At 44.8% G+C, this 27,160-nt stretch overlaps 1 protein-coding gene across 3 annotated transcripts in view; it reads left to right on the top strand.

Moving 5' to 3' along the window:
- The first annotated feature begins 1,559 nt into the window (after nucleotides 1–1,559).
- SH3PXD2A (SH3 and PX domains 2A) overlaps nucleotides 1,560–27,160 on the top strand; it is a 269,266-nt gene continuing 243,665 nt past the window's right edge. For 2 of the 3 annotated variants that reach the window (XM_077125916.1, XM_077125915.1), the window contains exon 1: nucleotides 1,562–1,771. In XM_077125916.1, the coding sequence (XP_076982031.1) occupies nucleotides 1,700–1,771 (72 nt within the window). In that variant the 5' untranslated portion in view covers nucleotides 1,562–1,699. Of the gene's footprint in view, nucleotides 1,772–27,160 lie in introns of all 3 variants that reach the window. The other variant, XM_077125918.1, reaches the window with a different exon arrangement.

Raw genomic sequence — 27,160 nt, 5'->3', positions numbered from 1 at the left:
TCTCTGAACCAAGCCAATGTGTGATTAAATTTTAGATTGGGGGCAGGCCACGGTGGCTCAGCAGGCAAGAATGCTTGCCTGCCATTCCAGAGGACCCAGGTTCGATTCTCGGTGCCTGCCCATGTAAAAAAAAAAAAAAAAAAAAAAAAAAAATTTAGATTGGTACATGAATTCTGACAGTGCAGAGAAACATTAATACAATAACATCATGAAGTTGGTCTCCATTTCAAACGTTTCACATTGGTCCACATACACAACGCTTTATTGTGATTGTGAAATTATTGGAGTAGTTGTGAAAACACTACCCCTTTAAATATTTGAAAGTAGAATGGGGGAAAAAATGTTGAAATAGATGAGGCTGGGGGGCAGGGGCATAAATTGAATTAAACAGTGACTGCTCCAAGTCCAGGGAGTTTGGACAAGTGGCTTTGAAACTCTGTTTTCAACACAAGAGGGAGGGGTGGTGAGAAGAGAAGGCCCTGGGGCGGGTGATGAGCTGGTCCCCCAGACAACGGATTTCCCCACCATTGTGTGCCCCCTTCCTTCTTCACCCTGGAGGATCCCAGGGGGCCTCTAGCTTAAGGCGCTGGTGTTCTGCAGCCGTGTAACTTCACTGGTAAATGATGTCACAGGTTAGTTACACAGGCCCTGATCGATGATGACCCAGGCATCAGGTCGATCACATTTCCGGGGAGAGTTCAAGGCGGGGGCGGCGGTGTGTGTGTGGTGGAGGGGGCAGGTGGTTTGTCAAATCCTTGAAGGATTTAATGCTGCTCCTTCTTCATTCCCTTCTCCTCCTCGGGGAGCCTGGGCAGTAATAGAAGGGTCATAAACCGGTTCTCATTAAAGAGGTCTGGGGGATGGGGATGGGAGGGGGGAGTAAAGGTGAGGACAAAAAGGGCAGAAATCTGCTCTCTGACTGAAAGGCTGGAGACACCGGCAACCAGGATGGGGCGCGCTGGATTCACTACCCCCCAACCCCAAAGTGACCGGCAGGTTTCTTGTGCCTGGCGAACTAAATCCGTGCTTTCCCCTGCACCAGGCCGCAGGCTTGGATCTGGGCTGGGGTGAGGGCGAGCCGGCTGCAGCCCCCTCCCAGTCTCCCCGAGCCCCTCCCCCGAGCCTGGAGCCCCTCCCCGCGCGCGGCCCCTCAATCCCCTCCCCTCCCTCTCCTCCCTTCCCCTCCCCTTCCCTTCCCTCCCGGCCTTGGCCCAGCTTCTGCCTCCTGCGCGCTCAACCCCCGCCTGCGCCGAAACCCCCGGAGCTGGAAAGAGGAGAAGGGTGCTGTGCTTCCCCAACGCGCTGACAGCGGCTTGGCGGCCCCGGGCCCTTCCCCTCGCCGGCGGGACACACCCCCGCTCCTCCTCTGGTTCCGCCAGTTCCCGCCGGACCCACGGGGCGGCGGAGAGAGCGGGCGGACGAGCCGGGAGCCGAAGAGCCAGCGGCAGCGGCGCGGGAGGGCAGGGGCTCGCCGCAGGCCCACGGGGAGCCGCCCGGGGTGCACGGAGCTCGTGTGCCCTCCGGGAACGTCCCCCGCCCCGTGGCCGTGCGTGTGGGCACCGGGAGCCGGGGCAGCGGCGCACCGGGCCGGGGTCACGGGTGGTCCCGGGGACCCGGGGAGCGGGAGAAGGAGCCGGAGCCCGACCGGGATGAAAAGGTGACACCGCCGGGGGGCGCCACTCGCTTATTGGGGGGGAAGATGCTAGCCTACTGCGTGCAAGACGCCACCGTGGTGGACGTGGAGAAGAGAAGGAACCCCTCCAAGCACTATGTGAGTACTGCCCCCCTCCCCCGCCCCAGCCCTTCTGAAGGTTGGTCGGGGATCCCCGGAAAGGGCCCCCCCGGGTGGCCGTTCGCTTTTCCCCACTGCTCTGCGCCGAGTTAGGGCAGCTCGCGACTGTGGAGTTTCTTTGCAGGGCTCTGATCTCCAGGGAAGCCTTTTCTGTCTTTCCTCTACTCCCCACTGCCCGTTTTCTTTTTTTGGCATTGGAATTGGCAAGTGCCTTGGCTGCCCTTGTCTCGTACAGCGGTGAAGTCATCTGTCTGCCCGAGCTTTGATGGATGAACCCCACCCCCACCCCCCACCAGAGGGTGAGGGAAGTATTCGTCAAGCCCTCTTGAGACCCTTCATTGGGAAAGAGCATCTTCCCCGATCAAGAGCTCGGGGAGCTCATGATCACAACGACCCGGGAGCTTTTAGAGGCTTGTCCTGGGGAAGCCTCCTTCTGTGCCTCCCATGTTTGTTGTGGTCTCTGCCTCCCTAGGCCTGGGTCTGGAGATGGAGGAAGCCGCCGCGCCCCCTGCCCCACCTCCATCCTTAGCGCTGAGCTTTCATTTCCTTCTTCAAGTCCTTGTGTCGGTCGGTGTGAGGAGAATTGTGGCTTTTCCTTTTATCCCTCCTCTGGACGTGACCCTTAACCGGGTTCATTTCCCCTTAAGTGATGGTCCATCCCCAGACAGGAGAAGGCAAATGTTTGCTATGGTCTCAGGAAAGGTCGGCTGCCCCTCCCCCTTCCTTCCTAAAACTTAATGAGAAGGGGCTAAAGTTAACTGCTCTGAGCTTCTGGGTCTGTGTGACACGTCCCCCTTTCATCTCAGCCAGTCTTGCCTTCCCATCCTTCACACTTAAGGAAGTAAATACGGTGTCCTTGCCGCCTCCAGGACGCCTGTCTGAATGTCTTTGCTCCTGTACTTGAGACGGAAGAAACAGATATACAGCCTGGTATCAAAGTTCAGAGGACGCTGGGACAGCAATGCTGCATCTTATTTGCAAATTAGGCATTTAAAGGATAATTTAGAATGCTCGAAACTTTAATTTCAACAATTACAACAGGCTGCACATTAATCTCTGAAGCGCCTTTTATTTTATGGTTGGAAGGAGACTGGGGTTTATGCTAGTCCCAACCTCAGGCTACTCTTTCTGCCTTTATCACCAGTAGTCCTAAACTATTAGTATTATTTTTTTACAGCTGACAACATGGGGCTGGTCTCAGATTGAGGAGGAGGTAAATCTGGAGGCTGGTTCCTGACCAAGCTGAGGGGCCTGTAGTATATATTCTCTGGCATGCCTGGAAAGTTCCTCCTTTTCTATTACTTGGTTTAGCAAGCATCTTTTGCTGCCATTTCAAGAAAGCTTCTTTTGGAGGACTTGGATAACTATGTGTGACCCTGCTCTGGAGAGAGATGTCCATTTCTATATTCTGGGCTTATTATCTGGTCAGCCTCCTAACTAGGAGGATACGTTTGCAGGGTTCTCTTTTATAGTCCTCAGGTAAGGGTGGCGCTGCTTTCAACAGATGCTATTCTCTGCTCTGAGACCTGAGCAGATGTTTTCCTGCTCTGGGTTTTAGGTGAAACACCAAAGTTTAGCTCTAACCAATAATGTCCAAAGATGACAGATACAGGTCGTACTGGTAACGAGCTAGGAATATTGGTAAGGAGACTAAAAATTCACCATATGCAACATTGAGAGTGGGTTTAGAGCTGGGGCTCTGAAATTAGATGGTTAAATGCAGTTCAATGCCTGGCTCTTAGGCAATGCATAAATTAACTTCTTTGCGCCTCAGCTTGCTCATTTTTAAAGTGAGGATAATAACAGTACCTACTTCATAGGGTTGTTGGGAGAATTAATGAGATCATCTGTATAAAGCTCTTAGTCCAGTTCCTGGCACATAGTAAGCACTCATTAAATCATTTAATTTATTAAAGTTGTAATAATTTATTACTGGTAAGATTATGATTAAGAGAATACTTTTGAAGTATTTTCAAAATATTATTAAGGCTCTGGAAAAAAGAAAAAAGATTTTGGATTTTAAGATCAATAATAACATGTTCTATATCCTGTCCAATTCCCTTGAAATGATCATTTCCTCCTTTTTTACAAACAAAGTGCTTCCCAGGACATCTCTGCTTCCCATGTGAGAATTGATGACATTATGTTTGGGGCAGGGAGTGATGTCACTGAACAGATGGGGCAATACAGAGCTCTAAATTAAGGTTCTGGAAAACAAAGGAGAAAGTGTTATGAGCTGTGGAATCATGGAGCTGGCAGGGTCCTGAGAACCCAGATGGCTCAGCCCTCTCACTTTACAGATGAGGAATCTGAGAATCAGATTGGGTAAATGGACTTGTGACACAGTTAGTCCCAACACACACAGTAAGGTCTTACTGGCCTTTTCTCCAGGGTTTCAGTTTTGTTAATCAAATGTAGACTAACGGTGGTTGAGGTTGATTGACTAGGAAGATAAATGTCTGGTGGTAGCAAGGTTCCTCCATGTTTGGGGCATTAAGACATACTATAAAGAGAGGGTGCCAAATAATAGCCGATGTCCAGTGAGGCCAATGGGGACAAGAGGTACATGTTTGGGGAGACTGTGGCCTCTGAGACTGAGAATCCTCTCTTGGCCTTTTCCCTATGACACCATACCCCATCTGGTTAAGACACTCTGGTGTGGTTAGCTTGCAAGACATGCTACACTCAAGTCACAGATGTTCTGGAAGCTTGAGAAGTATTCTTCCTTCCCACCTTTTCTCTACTGATGGCGAATTCTGAGTCTGTGGTTTGGTAAATTGCAGAGCAGAGAAGTTTTACGGGATGTGTACTTTAGCTGAGCTAGCTGGTGAGAGACCCAAGCAGGAGGAGCTCTGCTGACTCGAGAACATTGGGAATGCACTGCAAGTTTCTCTCAGGACAACAGACAAAGGGCCTACTTGGCCCTAGGATGAGGGGGAGCTGCCTAATCATTGAGGGTCTTGTGCTTTTGGTCTGTTTATAAAGAAGACAGGCAAGTGGTTCCCATCATTTGGATGGTGCTTTCCTTCCTTGGCTTCTTTCCTCTCTGCCAAGTCTCCACTTGGGATGGCAGCAGGGTGACAACTGTTGCTTAGGTTAAGCTCCCTAGCACAGAGCTGGGCTCTTCTAGCTTTAATGAGCTGCCCTATGGAGATCTTAGTTAAACCAGCCTCAGACCACTTGTCTTTAAAATGGTCTCAGTTGTAATGGATACAAATGACAGTTAATTGCATTTGAAAGTTTTCTGATGAGAACTCAGTTCAGGTCACATAATTCTTTGTATTCACATGCATATGTAGGTGTGTGTCATGTCATATGGTGGTGGAGAGAAGATTGTTTATCTAAAACAAACAAATTATTTCTGTTTGCATTTGGAAAGCATTGTGCTTTCATGGTCATTTCCTTTCTTAATTGTTTATTTCAGGCAAATACCAGTCATAAACATTCTAATCTTCCACAGGACCCTTTAGAGAGTACAGATACCAGCCAGTGTTAGCAGTCGCCATCCATGTGCTGGGGATGGTGCTGAACACGTCACATGCATTATTTCATGCAATTTGAACAGTCCTGTGGGTTAGTTCTGTGATTCCTTTTTACAGATGGGTTAACCAAGGCTTGGAAAGGTTAACCACCTGGCTCAAGATTTCCCAGTTAGTTCAGGCTAAACTGTGATTTAAACCCAAAGGAGGATATGGACCTAAGATGAGGTCCTTTTCCTCAAGGAGTTTGGTTGGGAAGGCAAGCTCAGGACTGTATGAGGGAGAGCAATTCAGGGTGGTATTGGAGGACTCCCTCCTTGTGTAGGATCTTCACGAAGGGCCAGGGGGTGAGTTTGTAATGGGTAGTGGAGGGAGATCACTGTGGGCCAGGAAGAGGTGAGCAGTGTATCTGGTATATACTTTATCTGGTCCCTGGTGACAGTTGGGGTGCTAGATTAAGGTTAACCATGCAGAAAGAATACATTCTACCAGTGGGTTCAGATCATCACGTACTGGGAATTGGAGCTATGTTTTTTTTAGGAATTGGCTCCAGACTCATTCACTTTTGTACTCTTCATTTTTTTTCTCTAAGTCCAGCTCCATGAGAGTTAGGATGCCCAGCCGCAGCATGGAAAGGATCTTCTCCCGATCATGGAGTGAGTGGAGTGGGGCAGATCATGTTTTGAATTCTGCCTCTGGTACTTCCTGGCTGTGTAACCTTGGGCCCAGCACTGTGGGCCTCCATTTTCTTACCTATAACCACTCAGGGCTTTGAGGAAGTTCACCTGAGATAACTTGGGTGACATATCCTCTACCTAGTACATGACCCCCATCATGAGCATGCCACATACTCTAGTGTCAGTCCTGTATTCTTAACCATCAAAACTCTGAAGTACATTTAGAACCTGGTAGGTGAACCTTAGAGAAAAGGAAAGCCCAGCTGTTTATAGTCTGATGGGATGTTGGGCTACATGCCCCATGGAAAACACCCAACATACAAGAGAAACAGATAAACAAGGAGCAGCTGTTCAGACCTGGAGGGGTTCCTGGAGCTGGACATTGGGATCTAGTGATGGCTTCCTGGAAGAGGTAAGTTCTGAAGGAGAAGGGAAGGATCATGTGTTGGGAGAGAATGGAGAGGATGCTCCAGGCAAGGTTATGGTCAACTAGGATTCTAGCCCCAAGGTCAGGGCCACACACAACACTGAAGATTCAAGCCTGCTTTCTCTGTCTATGTCTGTGTCTCTGTCTCTCTCTCTCTGTCATACATGCAAACACACACACACACACACACACACACACACACACACACGGAAACAGTTTCTCCTCCCGGAGGGAAGTGATTTGGGGGTGATTCAGAGGTCTGACAAGCTCCTTGTTCATGGAACAACTAACCACATCCTTCAAGGCCTGTGGAACAGGGAGCTCAACAGCCATTTATCATGGCCTTGTTTAGAGCTGGGTGAGGGTTTTTTGGGGGCAAATCAGGGTTGGAATCGCCATTTATGGTGTCAGGCAGAGGGGAAGGGAAGGGAAAGGAAAAATAAACCTATTTGATGTCATAGAAGACTGATTCCAGCTCTAGGAATATAAGCGCCAACTGCTGCATTTTCCAAAGAGATATTCTGGGGCCAGCATGAGTTAATGGATAGTGAAGGCCCTGAATTAGAGGGGTTTTGTTCAGACCTCTGACTTTGGATTTGAACAGCAGTTCCCTGGAAATTTCCTTTTAATTTCCTCAGCCTGAGTCACTGACCAGAATATTTTTTGGCCAGAAAAAAATATGAAAGGCAACTCTGTTCTCTTTTGCCTCTTAATTAAACAAAATAAAACAAATAATAGAGTTATACAGTAGTAAGAGTAGCTACACTTACTCTTAAATTCTGAGGATCTAGGACAGAGATCCAGGGAACACGAAGGACGGGGTATGTGTGGGGTGGGGAGTGGGGCAGGAATGAGGAGGATGCTCTGGCTTTGGAAATAGACAATGAACAAGGGCCAGAGGTATTCTCTACCGTGGCAATTGCCAAAAATATCGAAAGTGTTCAAATAGGGTGACCAACTTTTCGAGAGTTGGAATCCCAGAGCTGCCTGGGCCTGATTTCTGCTGCCTTTAGTGGGGTTAGTTACCAGGAAGGCGGGTAGATGGAGAGGTCAGGGGCCTGGATATGAGAGCAGGAGAGCAAAAGAGCAAGAGAGTGAGATATAGGAAGACCCCTGTTGTGCCCCCAGGTAGCTTCACGCTCAGTGACAGCCAGAGTTCCACAAGGATGTCAAGATGCACAGTGAAGCCAGAAGAGAAAGAGCTAACATTAGTTCCTACTATGCCACAGGCAATAGAGAAGGTAGTATATAGTGGGGATTTTATTTCAGCTTTGTAACCACCACATGAGGTAGGTTGATGTTTAATTTTACAGAGAACAGTACCTGGCACATATTAAGCACAGCCTATCTGCTATAATGATTATTAAGTCCTAAAGATGTTCAAAGATAAGAGAGCCCTCCAAGAATTGGAGTACTTAAGAAGATTGGCTAGGGAGGAAGGCTTTGTGATGTGCCTTGAGGAGAAAGTAGGATTGAGGTGAAGGGGTTGGGAGGGGAGAAAGGTAATCCAAGCAAGGGAAAGGCAAAGGGGCTGAAGGTGGAATATGCAAGGAAAATCTGGGTGAAGCCAAGGTGAAGGTAGGGGAGAAGGAAGTAGAGAAAGGTCAGAGTCAAGTTCTGAGAGACCCAAATGCCACTGAGGGAATTCAGAGTTTCTTGTGTAGGTACCTGGGGCATTTCTTTCATCCCAAGGGGGGAAAGGGAGCTGACTGTCACCACAGGACCCTCTGGTAGGCTCCAAAACTGGCTCTTGTGTGGGTCTCAGAACCATGGCTAGACCAGGACTAGCAAAGGACCAGAACCCATTTTCTAGTTCAGCTAAAAAACCTATGTTTTTTTTGTGAATGGGAAGAGACATTTATTTCCAGTCCCATCCCTCCCAGTTGTTACCTGAGGGGAGGAAATGACATTCAGGCAGCTGAGTTAGCAAAGGGGAAACAGCTGTGCTTTTGCCCCTCCACTCCATGGCTTTTTCTGGTCCTTTACTGTCACTTCCTTTTGGCTGGTGAGGAAGCCGCCCTCCCCAAGCCTGGGTGGAGACACGTAGGGGCAGGGGTGGGGTAGGAGGTGGGATCCTTCCTCTCTGAGTGTCATTGCAGCATAAATTATGCAAATCCCCTGGGCCTGTGGGGCTCGGGCTGTCTAATCTGTCCCTGGGATCCATGGAGAGTAAACTTCAGACCTGAAAGAAAATTGATCCCTCTTATCAGATCGAACTTCCACTCTAGGGAGTAAGGGGTGAGGGCTGCTGTGCAATGCTGATAGTGAGCTTGCACAGTGGACTAGGTGAATCGAGTGGGTGTAGACCAATTTGCACCTTTACCCATTACTATGTGTTCTCTGTGGAGAGCCCTTTTGTTGTTCTGCTTTTGCTAGAAATACTCTCACATGGTAATAGTCAAAGGAGACCTTGCCCTGTGGTTGCAGCTACCATGTATTGAGTTCCTGTTTGTGCCTTTTACTTATGATCTCTGGTCCTCACATAGCACTGAAGACAGGCATTTTTAATCCCATTTTACACATATGGGAACTTTCAGAAAGCTCGAGTCTCATTGTAAGTAAATCACAAACCTGGGTGTGTTTGACTCTCCCTTTCCCCACCCTGTGCCGGATTTCATACTGTCACTGGGTCTTTCATGCACAAGCCCCCATCCAGGGCTGCCCCAGGGGGGTTACAGGGACTTCTGCTGGCCCAGCATCTTGTCCTCGCGTCCAGTGGTGCTCATAGTTGAGAAATCTGCCTTACTGCTTTTGCCTACCTAAGGGCTCTGAGCATGTAGGGATTGTCCCTGTCGTTTGAAGTGAATGCTTATGCACTCTTTAGTTGCAGGCCCGATTCTGACCCAGCTCGATTCCGTTTCCTGATGGCCCAGACCCAAAGAGCTATTTTAAGGGACTTGCCAGTGTGGGAGAATTTCTCCCTATAACAACAGATGAGGAGGTTTGGGGTGGTGCTAGCAGTGCAGTTTGCCAGGGGAACTCATTCGTGGATGCTGCCTGCTGGCTCAATTTATTAACTGAGCCTCCAGCACAGTGCCTGGTGCCTGGAAGGGATACAGTCACTTGTCAGGGAGGGTGGTGTTTCCCAGAGGTGGCTGCCCAGGGACTTCTGTGGCTTTAAGACCCAGTGAGCTGGCACACCGATCCTTTTCTTTCAGAGTTAAGGTCTGTAATAGAGCAGTATCTGAACTTTGGTTTCAATCCAGGATTAATCATTTACTTTCATCATCACTCACTGGTGACTTGAGAAAAGCAACCATGAGCTGTGGATCTGGCAGCTCTCAGGCAGGGGAAGAAGGGTAGTTGAGTCAGAGAATGGATGAGTAGAAAGGAAGGAGGGACCTGAACTCACGTTGGTTGAGCCCCTTCTTGGTATAGGCCCTGGGCTCGGGCTTCTTGTCCATTGTCTCATTTATTGTCCACAGCAAACCTGAAAGGTAGGCATTGTCATCATCCCTGCTTTATAGCCAGGGACGCACAGACTCAGAGAGATGCAGCATCTTGCCCACTATTACGAGGCAGTAAATGGCAGAGCCAGGGTTGGAATCCAGATCCTTGCAGTCTTTCTACTGTGCTCCCTTGTGGATTATGCTCCACTATGTAGACTTGATGGATTGCCTGGCTCAGGACAGTTGGGGGTGGGGGGAAGGTTAGGGAGCTTGTCACATGGATCTCCAGATAAAACTTCAAGGTTCTGGATTAAGCCCCACATCGCCTGCCCGCTCTGACCTTCCCTCTGAGCCCCTTGATTAACACAGTTTGGGTGGAGCTGGTGGTTGGGATAAGCTAACCTCTCTCTATTGAGAGTGAACCCATGGCAAGATCTGGCCTCTATTTTGGGATTCAGATTTTTATCCTCCTTGAACACCTGTTCAGGGTCAGTTATAAAGGCCTGGCCCTTCGGAGGCTCTGGCTGCTGGGGCCTCCGTGCCCTCTTTGGGGGTGGTGGGGAACTCAGCACTGTGGGTGGGAGCAGGGGGAGTTTTCATCCCCTGACACTTCCAGCCTGCTTCTTGCTGGGGAAAAACCAGGCTCTGGTAACTAAAGTGAGCCCCACTGGGGGACTCAGGTGCCAGCATTTGGAAGTTGAGGGCAAGAGGATGGGGCAGGGCAGTGACAGCCTCTGCTCCAGGGACCTAGGCTCTCAAACTGGGTTTGAACTTTAGCTCTCCCTGTCACTTGTTTGACTTGGTCACATTTCTTCATTTCCATGGGTCTCAGTTTCCAACTATGTAAAATGGAAATAGTAATACTACCTAGCCCAAGGGTATTTGGCCCATGAAAGATGTTGAATAATTGGTAGCTATTGTCATCATCATCATGAAGATTTTTCTTCATGATTTTGCTTTCTCCCACCTCCTGGAAGTTTCCCTGACTCCTCGTCTTACAATGATGCTTTCTTTCTCTGAATTTTTGTGATGTTTATTGTTTTTACCTCTCATTGAACACTTAACAAGAATGGCCTTGGATTGTTCAAGTTTTTGGCGAGCCTGTCTAGTGGCCTCGATTGATGGAGAAACCCTGTGGGGGCAGACCTTGATCTGATACTTATTCATTCATTTATCAATCAGTATTTGAATGTTTACTATGTACTAAGCACTGTGAACACAGTAGTGAACAAAATAAAGATCCCTGCCCTTTTGGATCTTATATTCTGGTGAGGAAGAGAAACAATAAACAAACAAAATAAATAGTTATATAGTGTGTTAGATGGGGGTTAAGTGCTATGAGGAAGATGGCAGGGCAAGTAGGCAGGGTATGTAGGGGCAGGGTTTGCAGGGCTATTGTATAGAGGGTGGCCAGGGACAGCCCACTGTATGGGTGACTTTTGAGTTGGGCCATAGGAGGTGAGGGAGTGAGGCCTGCGCATAATTGGGAGGGCAGGGTGGAGGTGGGGGGTAGTGGTTGTGGAAGAGCAAATTAGCAAGTGTTGAGACCCCAAAGTAGGACATGCCTGACTCTGCAGAAGAGTAAGGAGGCTGGTGTGGCCTGAATGGATGAGTGAAGGGGAGAACAATAAGCACTGAGGTCAAACAGGGAAGGAGAGTCAAATTGAGCCTTGCATTCCGCCCCCAACCCCCCACCCCCACCCACCAGCACCGAGCAGGGAGCTCTGCTCAGCAGTGAGGCCTCCATCATGATCTGCTGAAGAGTGTTAAGTGGCCCAAATACTGCCATAGAAGTTGCTTTGAGGCCTGTGTTTGGGGTTTGACTCTAAGACCCTAGAGAAAGACCCTTTGAGGAGACAGCCTCCCTCAGTAGTGTCATGAGCCCCAAATACAGTGCACATGTTAGAGAGTTTCACGCACTAATTTTAGTTTTGTACCTGCTGTGTGCAAGGCAGGTGCGAAAATAATTTCATCTGAGCCAGAGGGTGGTGAGCCTCATGAAGAAATGAGCACCACGTGCTTTCATCTCTAATATCCCAGCCCTGTTCTAGGAGAGGATCTGGATTGGACAGTCCTCATTCAGTTTGGTAAATCCACAGACAGAAGTTTCGTTCCCTTAAGTCCCCTTCCTCCCACCCTACGCTTTTCTTGGTGTTGTTAAGTACTACAGCTTCTAATTTAAAATGGTGGAAATTTGTTGTTTGGAACTCAAAGCACATGTTCCTCCTGATAGAACATTGCTAATATTGTTAAGATTCTCAGACTAGTCTATCAGATCTTTCTCACTCATGGGGTAGATGGAATGAAAGCACCAAGAATCAGATGTCTCTAGCTCACCTACATTGTCGCTAAAGGGACTTTTGTGGGCTAGCCTGAGAACCTAAACTCTATGCATAATATCCAAGGAAACTGTCTTTCAATGTTCATAGTGAGAAGGAGACTCCAAGGCTGATTAGTAGTCATAATTAATAGTAGCAACTAACAGTTACATGGCACTAATTATATGCCAGCTACTATTCTAAGCACTTTATAAACTTAATCCTTACAACTCTATGAGAAGAAGCACTATTATGGTCCTCACTTTACTAATGAGAAAACAGAGGCCTGAGAAGTTAATTTACCAAAGAGTCCAAGCTAGGAAGAGGCAGAGCTGGATTTAGAGTCAGGCAATTGAACTTCAAAAGACCTGAGGGGAACCATTTGCTCCCTGGCCTTCCTGAGAATCCTGCCAGCCAGCCTTGCCACGGCACAGGCTAGCCTACTCTAGACCTTACCTGTAGGACACTCCTTACTGACTATTGGCAAGGGTGGAGTTAACATGTATGGGAGATGGGGAACAAAAGCTGTGGGTGGCAAGCATGAGCAGTCCCTCTTTCTTCCCCAAGACAGGAAAATCCATTTGTTCCTGGAACATGACACTGCAGGCGGTGGGTTTGTCTTCCTGGACCATTTACAAGTCAGGCATGTGGGGCTGGGGAGGGAACTGGATGAGCTGGGACACCGTGTTTATTGGTAAAGGCCAAATTAGGGTGTCTGGCAAGGTGTTTCTGTCATCTCAGCCATTCACCTCTCAGTAAAGCCCAACAAGTGGCTGGGGCTGTTGCTTTAGCAGGGATGGAAGCGGCCTCCCCACTCTGCCCCATTCAGTTTATTGTTGGAACAAGATGGGCTCTAACCAACCCTTCCCCTCTTCCCTGGCCCCAAAATAAGCAGCAGCTGTTGTTGGCTTTGTTGGCTCTGCTGGCTGCCAGTGTGTCAACAGCCCCTGGCTCTTGCTCAGCTCTCCCTTTTCGGATTTGATGGAATGGAATCGGGGCCCCTTTGGCCTTGCCCAGTGAAGACTGCCTTGCTGGTCATCTAGTGTGCCCTAGCATGCCCTCTTCCACGGCAACTCCAGCCTGTTGCTCATGGCCAGCACTGTCCCCTCCTGCCCAGCACTGAGGCAGGCCCTGTGTGGTAGTTATTGACTCAGGCTCCAGAGTCCAACATCACTTGGTTCCTGGCTTTGCCACTTAGGTGTGTGCTTTGGGTGGGTGGCTTAACTCTGAGCCTCAGTCTCCTTGTCTGTAAAAGCAGCTGATGGTAGCTACATCATGGGATATCATGAGCAGTGAGACAAGTGACATAGAGGCAGCTAGAATGGAGTGGTTGAAGGTGCCTGATGTGAATCTGAGCTTTGCACTCAGAAGCTGCTTGACTTTGGAAGAGGTGCGTAAGCTCTCTGCACCTCAGATTCCTCATCTGTAAAATGTGACTAATAAAAGCATCTTCCAGGGTTTTTGTAAGAATTCAGTAGGTTAATATGTGTAAAGCACTCAGCACACTGCCAGGCATGGAGAAAGCACTCAATGAATGGAACAGAGTATGCTCCATTGTTGGATAAGGCAGAACTTAGCATGATTTCGAAACCGCCCCCCCAAAAGAATCATTTCCGTATGTGTAACTGAGAGCTAACAGAATTATTGTTCTCCTAACCTACTTTTGGATCAGTGTTGCTGAGCTAATTTGCTTGGCTTTGTTTCTAGCCTGTGATCAGAAGTTCCACTAAAGGGCATGGGGGCTCTTATAAAACTGGGTGGGGGCATAAAAGAAAGGAGAGCTGGGATTTCTATCTGAAATAGAAATAGACATCAGTGGTTCTCCTGATGTCATGTAAGAAATGAAAAGAAGTCCGTGTCTGCTGCCGAGGACCACCTTCAGCTGCTGGGCAGAGGACCCAGGTCAGCCGGTTATCTCCGCTGCTGGGCAAGGCTGGGACATTTTTCCCTATGGTCACAGCTTCCCTGGGTGCTAGCAGCTGCACGCCCCTTCACTTTGGCTTCTCCTGGCTTCATACTCTGGGAAATTCTTGTTATTTTTGGCTTTTCCTTGCTTTTTCCCTCCCTTTTTGGAACAATTGTACGGGGAACCCTCGTTAGAGCATTCAAACTGGAAAGTCATCATTCTCAAAAAGAAAAATGGCACAGTGCCAGCTGCCACCATAGTCTCACCGACCCAACTTCCCCTCCTCTCCCCCCCAAAAAGAGACCCTCCCTCAGAACCAAGCAGTGTTTCCCCAGGAACCCGGTCCTTTAAGAGGGGCACTTAAAGGACCCTCTTTAAGTGTGTATGGTCTTGTCTCCTCAGCCTTTATCAGTTCGCGTCCAATAAGAAAGGTGGTGGAGGTGCCACTCCCAGCGTTAGGCTGAGGCTGTCTTCTGATAGATGAAGCAAAGAGAATGAGCCTGCATCTGAGAGAGGATTGTAGCAAAGCAGTTTAGAGCAGGGGCTCTGGAACCAGACTGCCTAGTTCCAGATTTCACTTCTACCATTTATCGCTGTGTGGCCTTGGGCAAGTCATGTAACCTCTCTGTGCCTCAGTTTCTTCTTTTGCAAAATGGCGATAATAACAATCATGGGATTGTTGGGAGATTTAATGAGATAGTGAATAGAAAAGCATTTTTAACAGTGCCTGGTGCAGAGTTAGCACTATGTAAGTGTTACAGTTCTTATCTGAGCTGACACAGCAGGTGGGGTCTGCTTCCCTTCATGCCCAGAGCCTCTGGGGCCTGCAGTATATATATTTAGAACCCTTAATGGGGCCATGTGGTGTTTGTGACAAGGGCATCTCGGATGAGGCTTGTGGCCTGTTCTAGTGGAAAGGGAAGTATAAAGATTGAGACCAGCAGGAGATTGAGTTCTGACTCCCCCGTCTCTAAGCTGAGTATCTTTGAGCAAGTTGCTTAATCCTGTCAGCTCAGTTTCCTCAGTTTCCTCAACTAACCATCCTGCCCTCGTGCAGGGCTGTGGTGTGAGATAGAGATGGTGTGAAGCATCAGTAGTTACTATCCTCCTTGATGGCCAGTTCAAGGGCCACAAGACTTGATCAAGGGAACCAGAAGGGTGTCCTGAAGCCTGACTTTTCTGACAGGGAGCCTTGAATTAAACTTGTGCCCTCATTCCCTCTCTTCTGAGCAGCCTCCGGGTGATTCTTCCAGCAGGGCTGTGGGCACAGATGGTGATGTAGTCTTTTCCTGGTGCTGGCTGCTCCTCCCCTACATTACCTCCCCGACTCCTTTGAGGAACCCTGCTAGGAAGTGCTACACGTATCCCACCTGTCTCACAGATGAGGACAGGCTCAAAGGGGGCCCAGGAATTCTGTCAGGGTGGTGGACACTGTTGACATTCTTTCCTGGAGCTCCTCGGTTCACCTGACTTTACCTGCAGCACTGTAGCAGTTTCCTAGCATGCTGAAAGCTTACTTTAAGCTTTCCAGTGTCTGCAGCTCTGCATGAGGGCCCTCTCCAGCTTCTCCATGGAAGCTTGCTCTGTCCAAGCAGTCACATCTGGGGAACGGCATGGGTAAGGTGGGGTGGAGTTGTCATCCTGGGGACTACCCTCAACTGGTGGGGAATGCGAGTTGGTATCTAGTCATCTCCTCTCCAGTGGGAGGATTCTGAGGTGAGTTCCACACAGAACTTCGGAAGATTCCTGAGGACTGAGCCCCAGGTGCTCACAGCAGGAACTTGCCATGAACACACACCTTATCAGCCTTCATCCTTTCCTTGTCTCACTTTTTCTACTTCCTCATTTGGGTTTCCTGGATCATGTCCCTAATAAACAGCCTTCACGCAGTGTGTTGTCTCAGGGTCTGGTATAGAAGAATCCCTAACTAAGATAGCATTCCTCTCCTGCTAGCAAGTGGCAGAGCTAGGACCGAAAACCTCTGTCTTGTCACTTCCAGTTCCCTAGGCCATGCTTTCTGGAGGTTTCTGGCATTCTCATTATAGAGAAGTCAGGAAGAAGGCTTGTTTGACGCAGTCTCTTTTTGCTAATAAGAGGGCAATTCTGGAATAAGTCAGAGTGTTCAATGCTAAAGAATGCTTGATAAATGCAGCAGCTTCCAGTCTCAGTCTCAGTTAGTGCAAAAGTGACCGAGAGAAGGTGGGCCTTTGGAAAAGGGTATATGACTTAATATAGACCTGTTCCAGAAAAGAAACAAACGAGGAACTTACAGATAAAATATCTCCATCCATCAAAGGTCAGCTGGGAGGAGCAGTGTCAGTGTCTGAGGAGGGCTTCTGGGCTCTGTATCTAGGTGCAAGATTATAGACATGAACAAGACACTCTGCTTGCTTGTCATAAAATTCCTATCTGTAAGCTCTGGCTATTGGATGAGAGATGGATATTGTAACATTAATATTTTTTTGAACAATATTTGTAGTTGTGAAGAGACTGGATAGCCTTATAGATGATGAAAATATCTTTAAGAAATTGAAGGGAGAAAAGATGGAGGGGTGTGTGTGTATGTTGTATGTGTTGTGTTTTGGAGGTTGGTGTGTGTATGTTTAATATGTTGTGTATTTGTGTGTGTTGGAGGTTGTGTGTCTTTGTATATGTGTAACAAAAGCTGTTGAGTCATTGTCTGTGAGACATATTCCTGCCGCCTTTTATCACTGAAAGTTCCTTGGGGGCCCAAGAATGTTTAGGTTTTAGTATAAAAGGGTCTCATAGAGTTTGCTCTTGTGAAGCTTGAGAATCTTAGACTACCTGTAGGTATGCCTAAGAGTCACTTCTGGAGCACCTCCTTTTGTTGCTCAGATGTGGCCTCTCTTTCTCTAAGCCCAATTCTGCCAGTGAAACCATTGCCCTCTGCTGTACATGGGATATGACATCCAGGGGTGAAAGTTTTCTCCTGATGTGGAAGATGACTCTCAGGGATGAGCCCGGCCCTGGCACTGTGGGATCGACAATGCCATCCTGACCAAAAGGGGGAAGAGAAGTGTTAAAAATAAAATATCAGTGGCTGAGAGAGTTCAAATAGAGTCAAGAGGCTACTTTGGAGGTAACTCTAGGCAAGCTTCAGTTAGACATAACTACCTATCATAACTTGCCAATCCACAACCACAACCATTCCTGCCAATCCTAAAGAACACCTAGGGCGTTATATAAGATTCAACAAAAATTCCATGCACTAGGGTAACTTTCCAGAAAACTGCAACCTCCAGATGGGTCCCCAGACCAGATAAGTCCTGAAATGCAGAGGGGCCAGCCTTTCCAGAACATCAACTAGTTCCATCCCCCCATCACATATTATCAACAGCCCCTTCCAATATGAAAAAGTTAGAATGGGCATAGCCCAGATACCCCGAAAGAATGGGAGAAAGATCAAAGGTGATGGTGGAGTTATACAGAGAAGGTAGGTTTTAATAAATGAGTATGATTGCTGAGTTATTATATTGATATTTCTTTTAGTCTCCTGTATCTTAGAGCAGCTAGAAGGAAAAATCTAAAATTGTGGAATTGTGCCCATACCAAACTCTGAAATCTGTTCTACAACTTATTGTTGTGATGTGCTTTGAAATTTATTGCTTTTTTATATATATGTTCTTTTTTTTTTAAAAAAAAACTTTTTTTTTTAATTCTAAAAAAAAGTATATGCAAAAAAGCAATAAATTTCCAAGTACATTTTAACAAGTAGTTATACAACAGATTTTAAAGTTTGGTATGGGTTACATTTCCAAGATTTTTCATTTTTCTTCTAGCTGGTCCAAGACACTGGAGACCCACAGAAATATTAATATATTAACTCAGTAGTCCTATTCATTTGTTGAATCCTTTTATATATGTTCTTTTTCATAAAAAAGAAAAAACAACAGTCAATTGTGATGATAAAAAATTAAGTATATCAGTTTCAAAACTACATCTGTCCAAGTTAAATAAATTTACTAACTTCCTTGTAAAAAATGTATTAGAAATTTTTAATTAATAAGATCACAACTAGCAATGTTGAATGAGGAGTAAAGAACATGGTTTTTCTGGGGTACACAGCAGTTTCAAAGTGGCACAAGGTGTAACTGAGAAATTAGGATTTAACAGATAATTATGAATTTTGATTCATTGTATAGATATTTCTTTTTAGTTTCTAGTGTATTCAAATAGCTAGAAGGAAATACCTGAAATTACTGAACTGTAGCCATGATCTTTTATAATGGTTGTATAACTTATATAGCTTTTATCTTGTGACTTTGTGATTGTAAAATCCTTGTGACTCTTATCCCTTTATCCAGTGTGCGGGTAGATAAGTAATAAAGACATGCAGGAAATAATAATAATAATAAAGTTGAGATGGGGAAAAAATACCCCTATGTAAACTATGGACAGTAGTTAATAGTGCTACTTTAATAATCTTTCATCAGTTATAACAAATGTAACTACTGTTAAAAAAAATAGAATTACAAAAAAAGTGCTATCATCAATTGTAACAAATTTTCCACACCAGTGCAAGTATTGATGGTAGGGGGGTGTATGGCAATACTTTATGCATGATTGTTCTGTAAATCCACAACTTCTGTAATAAAAATTAAAACAAATGAGCAAACAAACAAAACAGTCCAAAAAAAAGGGTCTCATAGATACTCATATATATTTACAATAACTACATTTTATCCTTTAGTCCTGTGCGTCTTCTGTACCAAGCAGGTTTACATAGACCTCCTTTTGCTCTCACAAAAGAAAGATTGTCTTACTCCAAATTTATAGGTGAGGAAACTGGGAGCCAGAAAGGCTATGTAATTCATTCAGTGGTAGGTAAGTGGCAGAGCTGAGATTTGCCCATCCTCCTAACTCCCACCCTGTACTGCCTCCTTGACATGTGTAGGATGGGTTGGTAGCCTCAGCATGGTTTTACACATGCGGAAAGACCCTCTCTGTCAATCTTGCTCACCTGCTCTGGAAACATCTGGCGTTTAGAACAAGAAACATGTGGGTTGCTGTGTGAAGAGATTGGTGTAGATGTGTTAGGAGAACCTGATTCTAGGGAGAGGTCATAACTCAGAGGAGGATGAAGGTGGAGAAGAAAAAGCAAAAGAAGAATTAGGGAGAGGCAAGGAGAAGGCTAGAGAAGTCCTTGAGTTCACCTCCTGGGCCTGATAGAAAGAGAGGATGCTATGAAATGTTAGCTGTGTAAGGAACCTGAGGTTCCCAACTTTCCCTCAAGTTTGTTCATATGGTCTGCTTTCCCTTCTGCCAAGTTTACATACTCAGGTATGTGGGATTCTGCAGACTTGTCAGTGTTGTCTGTTAAGTGATTTAACCTTAAGGAAGGGAGTGGATGGAGAGTCAGATCTTCCTAGTGGATTCCTGAAAGAAATAAGAGAATGGACGTTTTGACAGTGTGGGTTCCTGTTGGAAGGAGGCAGTGAGGCCACGAGAGTAGCCTAGCTGCTCCCACCCAAGAAAGCTCACGTCCAAGCAGTGGGACATCCCATGGAGACTACAACCCTAGAGGCATCTCTCCATGGGCCATTTGGGATTTACTCATATAGCTCATGACCCTTTGCTTCCCACAGCTCTGGGAACAGGGCTCGCAGTACCCAGCCAGTCTCAACAACTCCACACAACTTCCTAGATGCAGGTAGTTCCCACCAGGGTCTCCCAGAACCTTTGCCCTACCCTAGTGCCCCCATCATCGGTCAGAGTCAACTCTGGGAAGCAGGCAGGCTGCCTGAGCAGCACAGATTTTCAAAAATCATCTTCTAATAAGTTTCTAGCCCCAGTAGGAATACTGAGTAGGAGTTAACCCTTGTGTGCCGGTTTGGCTCTCTACTAAGATAGGACGTAGTGCAGTGCGGTGGGTATTGACTCAGAGCCCAGCTCTACCACCCAAGAGTTGAGTGACTTTGGGCAAACTACTTACTCTCCTTCAACCTTAGTTTCCTTATCTTTAAAATGGAAATAATAAAAATTGCACAGGCTCATAGGGTTGATGGCTGGTGTAGAAGCAACATTATAATGGTAATAGTAGGGGCTTGGCATGCTGGCTGAGCTCACTGAATGATGGCAGCTGATGGCCTACCTGCATCCATGCCCTCAGCCTCCTTCTTTTTTGGGGACAACTTTATTGAAATATAATTCACATATCATACAGTGCACTCATTTAAATTATGCAATTCAGTGGTTTTTGGTATACTGGCAGAGTTGTGTAACCATCACCACAATCGATTTTACAATTGAAAGAAACTCCATGCCATTAACCAATCACTCCCGAATCCCTCCTCCACCACCAACCTTCACCCCCACCTCCAACTCACCCCCCAGTCCTTGGCAACCACTGGTTTATTTTCTCTCTCTGCGTTTGCCTATTCTGGACACTTTATGTGGTGGAATCTTACGCTATGTGGTCTTCGGTGATTGGCTTCTTTCACTAGCATTATGTTTTCAAGGTTCATCATCGTCAGCCCTTTTGGTGGCTTGTAGGGTGAGTTTGTTTTGTTCCCTGTGGTGGCTGAGGAGCTCTGGCCACAAACCTTGGCTTTCCTAGGGCTAGCCTAAGATCCTGAGCGCAGGGTCCACTGGAGCACTTCCTCTCCCTACCCTGCATAGCATGTGTGTTTTTCTCCCCTTCCCCACCACCTTGAAGCTGGCTGAGGCAGAGTCCTTCAGGATAATGTTGAATTTGCCTGCAGTTTATCCCCATTACTTCCTCTGGCCTCGTCAGTAACTTGGGGGGGAAGGGTGGAAACTGTGGCAAAGCCTTTACTGATTTGTTCCCTGGGGATTGTCTTTCCGGAGGAGGATGGGGACAGAGGCAAAAAAGCATTTGTTTTGTTTTTAAATGTTGATTAACTCTCCAACGGTTTACCAAGTTCTGGTGAAAGTTCCTAGTTTCCTGGTCAGGCTCTCTTCCCTTGAGATACAGGGTCATGGGACTTCTTTCTTGGGGGCAGCTGATAGGAAAGTTGCCAAGTGCTTTGGAGTTCTCTACTTGTAGAGTCAGACTACGTGTGTTTTTCCTTTAGTAGGGCCGAGGCAAAACTGGTGAATCTGTTAGGACATGTTTAGCTGCAAGTAACAAAATCCCAGCTGAAACGGTCTTATACTGTATGGAAATTCATCAGCTCACATACAAGGCAGTTCAGAGGTGGAGTAGGCTCCAGGGACAGTTGATTCCATGGCTCAGTGATGCTATCAACACCCGTGTCTTTCCATCTTTCTGTTCTGCTTCCCACAACATTGGCATCACCCTAAGATTAGGAGCAAGATGACTACAACATTTCCAGGCATTACATCCAGGAATAACATCCAGAGAAAGTAGTAAAACTGTTGTTTCTTGGCGATCTTTTTCTGGGAACAAGGAAAACTTCCCTAGAAGCCTCCCCAGCCAATTTTCCTCATCTCTCACTGGGCAGAATGGGCCATATGCCTTTCCTAAGTGGCAGTGGGGATGGGATGAACCTTGGGTAGATTATCCTAAGTGGACCTGGGAGGGAAGAGAGTCAGCTTCTCACAGGTACCTGGCTTCTACGGGAAATGAACACTATATAGACAACCGTAGTGTCCATTACAGTTGACAACAACCTCTTGATATCTAAACCTGCTATGGAACCTTCATTCACACCACAGCATAGGCTCAATAGGAACATTCCCCAAAAGACCATCCTTTTCATAGGAAATAAAATCCAAAGCAAGAGGGATTGAGAATTGAGTCCTAGTGGTGGGATTCCAAGAATGTCCTTCCGTGTTTTGGGGATAGTAAAGAAATTGGATTTAAAAAATCTACCCCTTTATCGATTGATATTTAGATTATTTGCAGTTTTTTTTTCCCACTGTAAACAGTTCTGGCCCAAATATCCATGTCTATCTTTGGGAACCTGGAATACTATTTTGGTAGAATAAATTTTTTTTTAATTTAATTGCGATATCTTTATGCACCATACAGTCCATCCAAAGTATGTAATCAGTGGATCATAATATCTTCACATAGTTGTATATTCATCATCATGATCATTTTAAGAAAATTTATATCACTCCAGAAGAGGAAATTAAAAAGACAAATGAAAAAACCATACATTCCATATCCCTTACCAATCAAACCATTTTTTTTTACCCCTTATCCCTCACTATTATTTTTTTTTGTCCTTATTTTTTACTCATCTGTCCATACCCTGGATAAAGGGAGTATCAGACCTAAGGTTTTCACAATCACATTGTTATATTGTAAAAGCTGTATAGTTTTACAATCTCTTTAAGAATCAAGTAATACAGTTCAACAGTTTCAGATACTTCCCTCTAGCCACCCCAATACACAATAAACTAAAAAAGGATAGCTGTGTAATGCATAAGAATAACCTCCAGGATAACCTCTCAACTCTGTTTGAAATCTCTCAGCCAATGAAACTTTATTTTGTCTCATTTCTATTTTCCCCCTTTTGATCAGGAAGGCTTTCTCAATCTTGCGATGCTGGGCCCCAGCTCATCCCCATATCATTTCCCACATTGCTAGGGAGATTTATACCCTTGGGAATCATGTCCCACGTAGTGGGGAGGGCAGTGAGTTTGCCTGCTGAGTTGGCTTAGAGAGAAAGAGGCCATATCTGAGCAACAAAAGAGGTTCTCTGGGAGTGACTCTTAAGCATAATTATCAGTAGGCTTAGCTTTTCCTTTGCAGGAATAAGTTTCATAGGAGTGAGGCCCAAGATCAAGGACTCAGCCTATTAAAGTGGTTGTCCCTACTGCTTGTGAGAATATTAGGAGTTCACCAGATACGAAAGTTTAATATTTCCTCCTTTCTCCCCAGTCCCCCATGGGAACTTTGCAAATACTTTTTAATTCTCTGTCCAAATTACTGTGGGATATATCGGGGCATCATACTAACTTGTACAAACCAACAAGATCTCAATCCCTATTCAAGAGTCCTTGTAATTATGATGTTGGAATAAACTGACCATACAAATTAAATTAGATAATGTTCTACTAAAAATGTAAATTTTGCAGTAAAATAAACATCTCTTCATTTGGTCTCACACAGAAGTGAAGTTTAAAAATAGTCAATATCATTCTTTATCCTGTATTCTAATTTATCTTAGTCCTATCCAGATCAGTTTCATTCATATCTCTAGTTGAAGTCTGATAACTTTTTTAACAGTTGCTTGTAGGGTACTGCAGACTTTCATAGCTTCAGAGCTCTAACTCTGAGTCTCAGGTGTCACACAAATACTCAAAAGTTTCAGAGAACAACCAGGTTATGCACAAATAGCTGAGCATCTCAGAATTTAGAAATAACAGAACTCTGGAATAGATGTGACTGTTATAAAAGCTTACACTCTAGGAACCTTTACAATAGGCCCCAACCTGTTAACTTATGCTCTCAACTTCAGTTCTCTGAGTTTGTATATTATAGTTAGAACATATGAGTGAGCCATGATAGTATTTGTCATTTTGTTTCTGACATTTCATTCAACATACTGTCTTCAATGTTCATTCACCTAGTTGCTTGCCTTGCAACTTCATTCTTGCTTGCAGTTGCTCAGTAGTCTACTGTATGTATATACCAGAGCTCCCCCTTCCATTCCTCAGTCGATATACCCTTAGGCCACCTCCATCCTTTGCCATCATAAACACCAGTGTGCAAATGTCCCCACTCTCAGTTCCTCCAAATATATACCTAGCAATGGGGTTGCCAGATCCTATGGTAACCCCACTCCTAGTCTCCTGTGTACCCACCACACAGCTCTCCAGAGGGGCTGTACCATTCTGTTTCCCTACCAACAGTGAACAGCTACATCTTTTCCTCTACATTTTCCCCAGCAATTGTGTCTCTGTTCATTTTTTTTTTTACTTTTTATAATTGTGAAAAATAACATATATACAAAAAAGCAATAAATTTCCATGTACATTTTAACAAGTAGTTATATAACAGATTTTAAAGTTTGTTATGGGTTACAGGGTCATTTTTTTTGCATGGGCAGGCACTGGGAATCAAACCGGAGTCTCCGGCGTGGCAGGCAAGAATTCTGTCTGCTGAGCCACCGTGGCCCACCCCTCTGTTCATTTTTAAACAGTTTTATTCGCACATCATAAATCCAACCTAAGTTAAAAATCAGTGGTTCCTGGTATAATCACATAGCCATGCCTTGGACACCACAATCTGTATAAGGATATTTCCTTTTCTTCCACAAAGAACCCCGCACCCCTCCCCCATATCCCCTGCTTATTGACATTTGCCTTTGTTACATTCAATGGAAGCATATTACAATATTTTTTCTTATACACCATCCCATTTTCAGTACCTTGCAATGTTGACATTCATTTGTTCTCCCTCATGTAAAACCATTCTTATATTTGTACATTTAATCACCATTATTGTACACTCTAGACATTCCTAAGTTATACCGTTTCAGTCTTTATCCTCTATCTTTCCTTCTGGTGTCATACATTCTTCCAGCCTTTCTCCCTCAAACATATTCACATTCAGATTCATTCAGTGTACTTATATTATTGTGCTACCATCAGGTATTATTGTGCTATCCATTTCTGAATCTTTACAACCAGTCCTGTTGCAGTCTGTATCCCTTCAGCACCAACTGCCCACTCTCTACCCTCTTTCTATTTCCTGATAACTTGTGTTCTTAACTTTAACTCTTACAGTTCAATCATTAATGTTAGTTCATACTAGTGAGACCATACAATAATTGTCCTTTTGTTTCTGGCTAATTTCACTCAGCATAATGTCCTCAAGTTTATCCATATCGTTACATGCTTAATGACTTTATTCTATCTTATAGCTGTGTAATATTCCATCACATATACATACCATACCTTGCTTAGCTGCTCGTCCATTGATGGACATTTTGGCTGTTTCTGTCTCTTGATAATCACTGCTATAAACATCAGTGTGCAAATGTCTGTTTGTGTCCTTGCCTTCAGTTCCACTAACTGTATGCCTAATAATGGGCTAGCTGGATCATATGGTAATTTTATACTTGGGTTTCTGAGAAACCACCAAACTGCCTTTTAGAGTGGTTGCATCATTCTGCATTCCCACTAACAATGAATAAGTGTGCCTCTTTCTCTACATCATCTCCAGCACTTGTCATTTTCTGCTTTTTTTTATAATGATCATTCTAGTGAGTGTGTGATAATATCTCATTGTGATTTTGATTTGCATTTCCCTAATAGCCAGTGAAGCTGAACATCTTTTCATATGCCTTTTAGTCATTTGTGTTTCCTTTTCTGAAAAATGCCTGCTCATGTCTTTTGCCCTTTTTTGGCATGGGCAGGCACTGGGAGCCCATTTTTTAATTGAGTTGTTTATCTTTTCGTTGTTGAGTTGTAGAATCTCTTTATATATTCTGAATATTAAAACCTGTATCTGACATATGGTTTCCAAATACTGTCTCCCATTGCATAGGCGCCTTTTTACTTTCCTGACAGATTTCTTTGATGCACAAAAATGTTTAATTTTGAGGAGATCCCGTTTATCTATTTCTTTCTTCATTGCTCATGCTTTGGGTGTAAGGGCTAGGAAACCACCTCCTATCACAAGATTTATAAAATATTTCCCTAGGTTTTCTTCTAAAAGTTTTATGGTCTTAGTCTTATGTTTACATCTTTGATCAATTTTGAGATGATTTCTGTATAGTGTGTGAGATATGGGCCCTCTTTCATTCTTTTATGTATGGATATCCAGTTCTTTAAATACCATTTATTGTTTGAAGAGAGTGCTCTGTCCCAGTTGGGTTGCCTTGACCACCTTGTCAAAGATCAATTGTCCATATATGAGAAGATCTATTTCTGAACACTTGTTTCAATTTCATTTCAGTGTATCTATCTTTATGCCAAGTACCATGCTGTTTTGACCACTGTAGTTTTGTAATATGCTTTAAAGTCAGGTAGTGTGAGACCTCCCAGTTCATTTTTCTTTCTCAAGATATTTTCAGCTATTTAGAGGACCCTGCCTTTGTAAATAAATTTGGTTATTTTTTTTTTTATTTCTGCAAAGTAAGTTATTAGGATTTTAATTAGTGCATTGAATCTATAAATCAATTTGGGTAGAATTGACATTTGAACTATATTTAGTCTTCCAATCCGAGAATACAATATGCCTTTCCATTTATTTAGGTCTTCAGTGATTTCTTTTAGCAGTTTCTTATAGTTTTCTGTATATATGTCTTTTGTGTCATTAAATTTATTCATAAGTATTTGATTCTTTTCGTTGCTCTTGTAAATGGAATTTTTTTTCTTGATTTCCTCCTCAGATTCCTTATTATTAATGTATAGAAACACTACTGATTTGGGGGTGTTGATCTTGTACCCTACCACTTTGCTGTACTCGTTTATTAGCACTAGTAGCTTTGTTATAGATTTTTTGGGATTTTGACATATAGTATAATGTCATCTGCAAACAATGAGAGTTTTACTTCTTCCTTTCCAGTTTGGATGCCTGTGGTAGTTAGATTCAGTTGTCAACTTGGCCAGGTGAAGGCACCTAGTTCTGTTGCTGTGGACATGAGCCAATGGTACATGAACCTCATCTGTTGCTGATTACATCTGCAGTCAGCTAGGAGGCGTGCCTGCCACAATGAATGATGTTTGACTTAATTGGCTGGTGCTTAAATGAGAGAGTGCAACATAGCACAGCCCAAGCAGCTCAGTATACCTCATCTCAACACTCGCAGCTCAGCCAGGATGAAGAAAGGAATCACCCCAGAGAATGTTGTTGGAACCCAGAGGCCTGTAGAGAAGGCCAGCAGAGATCGTCCTGTGCTTTCCCACATAAGAAAGAACCTGAGATGAAAGTTAGCTGCCTTTCCTCTGAAGAACTAATGAAATAAATCCCCTTTTATTTATTTCATTTTATTTATATCTGTCTCTGGTGTGTTGCATTCCAGTGGCTAGCAAACTAGAACAATGCCTTTCATTTCTTTTTCTTGTTTTTTTTTAAAATTTATTTATTTAAAAAAATTTAAAAACAAACGAACTAAAACATTAACATGTGATCATTCGTTCTACATATATAATCAGTAATTCACAATATCATCACTTAGTTGCATATTCATCATTTCTTAGAACATTTGCATCAATTCAGAAAAAGAAATAAAAAGACAACAGAAAAAGAAATAAAACAAGAACAGAAA

The sequence above is a fragment of the Tamandua tetradactyla genome, chromosome 13 (assembly GCF_023851605.1).
Source record: "Tamandua tetradactyla isolate mTamTet1 chromosome 13, mTamTet1.pri, whole genome shotgun sequence".
In the NCBI taxonomy this organism is placed as follows: Eukaryota; Metazoa; Chordata; class Mammalia; order Pilosa; family Myrmecophagidae; genus Tamandua; species Tamandua tetradactyla.
Note: the sequence above shows the minus strand (reverse complement) of the source record. Positions and strands in the feature narration are given on the sequence as shown.